This window comes from Nicotiana sylvestris, chromosome 3, assembly GCF_000393655.2.
Source record: "Nicotiana sylvestris chromosome 3, ASM39365v2, whole genome shotgun sequence".
NCBI lineage: Eukaryota > Viridiplantae > Streptophyta > Magnoliopsida > Solanales > Solanaceae > Nicotiana > Nicotiana sylvestris.
In genome coordinates, this window is record NC_091059.1 from 162,315,659 (window position 1) to 162,322,296 (window position 6,638).

At 40.2% G+C, this 6,638-nt stretch overlaps 1 protein-coding gene across 1 annotated transcript; it reads right to left on the bottom strand.

Moving 5' to 3' along the window:
* Nucleotides 1-504: 504 nt before the first annotated feature.
* Nucleotides 505-2,479, bottom strand: LOC104235062 (protein virilizer homolog). The gene is made up of 4 exons (XM_070170100.1): nucleotides 2,077-2,479; nucleotides 1,680-2,003; nucleotides 1,352-1,596; nucleotides 505-1,224 (listed from the first exon to the last, which is right to left on the bottom strand). Exons 1-4 carry the CDS (start codon nucleotides 2,477-2,479, stop codon nucleotides 532-534), a joined length of 1,665 nt encoding a protein of 554 aa, XP_070026201.1. The 3' UTR covers nucleotides 505-531.
* Nucleotides 2,480-6,638: the final 4,159 nt, after the last annotated feature.

Here is a 6,638-nt window from a genome sequence, read left to right on the forward strand (position 1 = left end):
GAATTCCATAAATGAGTTATATGTTTTTATTTTAAAATGTTGACTAAGTTGTAGAATTCAATTTAGAATTGAATTTCATAAATAACTTACATGTTTTTTAAAATATTTACCATAAGACATGTGATTTGTATTTTCCAATGAAAATTATGTATATATATATATATGTGTGTCTTAATTAAGAATTAGTGAGACATAGATCTTATACATATTGTAAAGAAACCAAGAGAGTTATTCTTGAGAAGAAAATTACTTTGAGAAAGTAATAGTACAATATAAAACCAAGATAGAAAATACTAGTACAAGAAAATTGTTTCTTGTTCTTCTGCCTTTGAGTTGAGATTTTTTGAGAAAAATTTCAACACAATATTTTCATTCAATTTGTTCACGGGGTTTCATTGATCAAGGAGTTGATAGCAAGGAACAGTCTCGGTGTGGATACACATAGAGTCTTCGCACTATCGAAGAAATTTAAAAACGAGACTCTCTTCACAAGGTATGTCTAAAATCCGATCTTTGATATGTAAATAAGTTTTAAACACGAAAATATCTGCCTAGAATTGTTTTTATCTTCCGCTGCGTGTTATGAACACCTCTATTCAATCCTGCATCAACACCTGTGTGGTGGCTGCATTTGCATTTGCATGTGCAGGGGCTTTGTAGCAAAGGACCACTTTGCTCTGACTGGGGTGAAGCTGGAACAAGTGGCCTAAGATGCTGTTGTGGAGGACGAGGAAGTTGAGGGGGCTGGAGTGGCTGCAGCTGGGTAATAGATGGTATAGAGTGAATGGCCGGAAGATGCTGTGAGATACTAGGGAGCTTTTCAGCGTGATATGGAACCGAGCTACTTCCATAAAGACTGACAGCTGATCCAGGCCTATTGGATAGCAAGGGTGGTGCTAATGGAGGTGGAGGATAAGATGTCACGATAGGACCAGATGCTGAAAGGTTACCTGGTCGTACATCACTTGAATGTGCAAGAGAGGTCTGCTGAAGCTCATTAGTTCCAACACTTTGATTATAAAATTGAGACTGGGAAGTTGGATTTTTTAATGAGGACAAATTAGAAAGGCTAATTGCATATGGCGGAGGAGTCGGAAGAAGTGGTGGAAGAGGCCTAACAGCTCCTCCAGGTGAAGAAAGGGATGTCCGTCCAAACTTTGAATCTCGCAAAGGACTGGATATCATAGAGGCCGAAGCCCCAGTTGATAAGTACTCAGCTTGAACCTGTTACGGAGAAAAACATCATATTTTAGTCAACCAATAATAATAATAATAATAACAGAAGTAGCAGCAATAACAATAATAATTAATAGTAAAAATAAGAAATACAAATATTGCATATTTTCCTCACATGGAAGCCTGGTGGTAAATGTGGCTGGACATCTATCATAGAGCTAACAAATGGAGAAGATTGGCTTATACGATCTGCACTTTGAGACAACATGGGTGACATGGTCACAGGAGGTGGAGTTGGTGGTAATGGTGGCTGCAATTTCTGGTCAAAATATCCTTGAGAACCAATGGTTTGAGGAGTTACTCCACTTTTCTGTACAGTGGCTCTAGAGTAGAAGTTAGGTGGCATTCGAGAATCAACAGCTGCATGTACAGATGATGGAGAAGCCTTTGTAAACGCAGAATCACCTACACTAGAACTAACTGCTGCTGCAGGTGAAGCGAACCCATGGAGGTTTTAGGTGGGAAATTCTTCATGTCCTTGTACTGATCACTGAATTTTCTATCCGAAGAAACACTAGGTTGTTGAGCCAATGGCAGCTCAGGACGAGAAACTGACATCCTCGAAGAGAATTCACTTTGGGTATTTTCATCAGCATTTGAAGCCACCGGTGTGCCCAGCTGAGAAAACTGACTAGTTTCATTCACTTCGCTTTCTGTCTCTTCAACAATTGACCGGGGAGAGTTTTGTTCAACAACTACAGATGAGGGTTGATGTAGATTATCATCTGGCTGGGGAAAAGGCAGTTTATCATCAGGTTCTGATTCCTCTGCATCAAATACGATATCTATTCCCTGGATAATGATCATCATCAGGATCAGGCTTCAAATGACGAGATTTACTTGACTTCTCTGCCTCTGTTTTGTTTTCAGGTAGTGCTGCTTTCTCTTGTGCAGCAGCCGAATCAGAAACCACCATCCCTGGAGGATTTTGGCGTTCCCTTTGCCGAGCCGTGAAGTCATCCACATGAATAGACGGTGGTCTCCCACTAGTAGATCCTATTCGCGGGACTGCTATTACATTAGGATTATTAGATCCATCCGCACTTCTTTCCCTTGCAACATAGTCATCCACGTGCATAGGAGGAGGCCTGCTCGTGTTTGGCTTGCGCTGGCGGAAAGTGTCCCTACGAGTAGGACTTGAAGGGACAATGGTAGGTATAGATCCCCGTGGGAATGCACCCTGTATGGCGTTCTCAGCAGAGATACCATCTCCCCTGGAGCGCCTACTATTTGGCCCTTCCATTGAGGAGATCTTCCTTTTACCAGTAAGACCTGTCTGCGTCAACCTATCACGCAAATTTTCAGGGCACTCCCACAAAAACTTGACTCCAAATTCAATTAAGTCATAATCCTCGATCCTTTCAGTACCACCATCTACAATGGTGTGTATCTTTGAGGAACATGGAGTACCAGCTGGTGAAGGGAAAATAATACTGCTCGTTATATCATCTGCCTCAACTGTGCTGGTAGGTTTGTGAAGCAGAAGCATTAATGATCTTGCTGCCTCCTTGATCTGTCCAATAAAAATCCAATCACATACAAGGAGGTAACAATTAGAACAAACCATCAACAGGAAAGGAAAAGTATACCTGGTCCAAAGAAGTCTTGTCCGATCCAGGCAAGAAGGAACTGTCACTTGCCTTCAACAAATTAACAAGCTCCTCTATAGATTCAATGGTCCCCTCAACAAGCCCATCCATGGCAACATTGCCATTTTCAAATCCAAAGAGGTACTTGATTGCAGCAACCCTCTCCAAGTTCACACTAAAGAATTAACAATATTTAAGAACAAAATGCAAACCAAATTACAGGAAAATTGGTCAACAGTGACATCTCATGCAAAGCTTAACAGGTCATGTTGCCGATTTTGACTAACAACATTTGCCCGCATAGGATAACAAATCAAGTTACGGTCAGCTATATGGATCCTCATTGTTCAGTATCTATATTTAAGCTCATCTCAATTCTATGTTATATAAAATAAAATAAAGAAAACTATAACAAAAAGAAAAAACATTCTTTAGCACTAGGAGTTCTCAATGGCGTATAAATTTCTAACAAGACAAAAGACCCATAGCAAAAATTGGACATAAATTAAATATGCTAACATGACTAAAGCTTAACCCCAACTAATTCGTATCGCCTATATATATAAGGATCTTTTTTCTTCAGTTATCTCCCATTTTTTGCCGAGTCTATATGGACTTTAAAATATTGCAGGTCTTTCCATGTGATTTAAGGTTTACAATGATAAACATGCATCTAGAAGGATTTGAACAGTGGCCATGCACCGGAGAAACAGGTGGAATCTTCACACTTAACCAAGCACCCGCAGTCCCCAGCGTACAAAATGTAAAAATAGTACATGAACAAACGGACCTTTCCCCGTCAATTCAGAAGGACAAGGCACCCGAGGATAATGTCCCGATGCTCTGAACGGTATAAGCTGGTGGAATATCCTTTGAAGCAGTTGTCCTTAACAGAGTTTCCCAGCAACATAGCAATGGAGGATGCTCCTTCCAGTCAAGATTGAAATCACGGTTTAGATCATTTTCAAATTGTTTCTCAAACTCCTGATCCTCAATGTTAGAGGACTGAAATATTCATATATTATATACTTAAGAGTCACAGTGAAGAAAATTCATACTACGGAGAATCCTGCTGATATGCTAACTAAGGTGGTGACTGCGATCAAGTTTCAACATTGTTTGGATTTGATCAACATTGTTGAACACTGAAGATTGAAGATGAAGACACAACCAAAATTTGTTATTGAGAGAGAATTGAAAATGTGGAATTTTGCCAAGGTGGAGATTTGTTGAAGTTTGGCAAAATGCCAAAGTCCCACATTGGTTGGGAGTTAAGTTTGGGGGGGATTTTTCCCCTATAAAAGAAGGCCTAATGTTTAGGATTGAAACACACCTCTCATTTGCCTTCTCATCTGTTTAAGGCATTTGTATCTTCTCTCTTTAGTATTATTTCACTTGTATTTTTGGAGTGGAATAAAATATTGGTTGTGTCCGAGGAGTAGGCAAAATTAGCCGAACCTCGTAAATTCTGGTGTTCCCTTTATTATTGCTTTATTGTCTTATTTATTATTTGGTGGCTGTCATAATTTTTGGTATAGTAGTTGTGACTTATTCACACTCTATACATTTGGCTTCCGCAACAATTGGTATCAGAGCCAAGGTACTGTCTAAGTATGCTCTGTGGTTGCAGCATAGTCTGATCTTCCACATCAGAAAAGATTTATCTTGGTAACTGAGTCAAGGTTCTGTCTGAGTATGCTCTGTGGTTGCAGCTTAGTCTGATCTTCCACACCAGAAAGGAAATAATCTTGATTTGTGTCGTCAGCTATTAAATAATATTTGTGTCAAAGATGGGAGACAATAAACAAGAAGAATCTACATCAAGTGTCAACAATACGTCATCATTGGCATCTTCGCTTATGACAAGAATTGTGTCAAATGCGAAATTTGCGGTCGAAATATTTGACGGGTCCGGACATTTTGGGATGTGGCAAGGCGAGGTTCTAGATGTCCTTTTTCAACAAGGGCTAGATCTGGCCATTGAAGAAAAGAAACCAGATGTTATTGGAGAAGAAGATTGGAGAATTATCAACCGTGTTGCTTGCGGTACCATTCGATCCTACCTTGCTAGAGAGCAGAAATATCCATACACAAAGGAAACTTCTGCAAGTAAATTATGGAAAGCACTGGAGGATAAATTTTTGAAGAAAAACAGTCAAAATAAATTGTACATGAAGAAGAGACTGTTTCACTTCACCTATGTTCCTGGTACCACGATGAATGAACATATCACCAGTTTCAATAAGTTGGTTACAGATTTGCAAAATATGGATACAACTTATGATGATGGTGACTTGGCCTTGATGTTGTTGGCGTCACTTCCTGATGAGTACGAGCACCTTGAAACTACTCTACTCCATGGAAATGACGAAGTTTCTCTCAGAGAAGTTTGTTCGGCTTTGTACAGCTATGAACAAAGAAAGCGAGAAAAACAGAAGGGCGGAGAAGGAGAAGCACTATTTGTGAGGGGTCGTCCTCAAAATCAAACGAGGACAAAGAAGGGAAGATCCAAGTCAAGATCCAGACCCAGCAAAGATGAATGTGCCTTTTGTCGAGAAAAAGGGCACTGGAAGAAAGACTGTCCGAAGTTGAAGAATAAGGCCAAACATAACAATGGAAAGGCCATTATGGATTCAAATGTAGCTGATTGTGATGATTCAGACTTCTCATTAGTTACAACAGAGTCATCAACATCTTCAGACATATGGTTGATGGACTCGGCTTGTAGCTATCATATGTGTCCCAACAGGGACTGGTTCGTGGAATTTCAAGAAGGAGAATATGGAGTCGTCCACACAGCGGATAACAGCCCTCTTACCTCATATGGCATTGGTTCAATACGATTAAGGAACCATGATGGAATGATCAGAACATTGATAGATGTTCGATATGTACCGGATTTGAAGAAGAATCTCATCTCTGTGGGAGCCCTAGAATCAAAAGGGTTCAAAATCATTGCAGAAAATGGAGTGATGAGAGTATGCTCCGGTGCACTAGTGGTAATGAAGGCTAATCGGAAGAATAATAATATGTATCGCTATCGTGGCAATACAGTTATTGGGACAGCGACAGTGACATCCAGTGACGACAAAGAGGCAGAAGCAACCAAGCTATGGCACATGCGCTTGGGACATGCTGGAGGAAAATCCTTGAAAACTCTATCAGATCAAGGATTGTTAAAAGGAGTAAAGGCTTGCAACTTGGAGTTTTGTGAGCATTGTGTCAAAGGGAAACAGACAAGGGTTAAATTTGGTACAACGATCCATAATACTAAAGGCATTTTGGATTATGTACACTCTGATGTTTGGGGTCCTTCCAAAACACCTTCATTGGGTGGGAAGCACTATTTTGTAACCTTTGTTGATGATTTTTCTCGAAGAGTGTGGGTGTATACAATGAAAAACAAAGATGAAGTGCTGGGAATTTTTCTCAAATGGAAGACGATGGTGGAGAATCAAACAGGCAGGAGGATCAAGTGTATTCGCACAGACAATGGAGGTGAATACAAAAATGATCATTTCAATAAGGTCTGTGAAAATGATGGCATCGTCCGACACTTCACTGTTAGACATACACCACAACAGAATGGAGTGGCAGAACGTATGAACCGGACCTTGCTGGAGAAGGTACGGTGTATGTTGTCCAATGCTGGCTTGGGCAAAGAATTTTGGGCTGAGGCAATTACATATGCATGCCACCTCATTAATCGTCTACCATCTGCTGCTATTGATGGCAAAACACCATTTGAAAAATGGTACGGAAAACCTGCTGTAGATTATAACTCTTTGCACGTGTTTGGCTCAACTGCATATT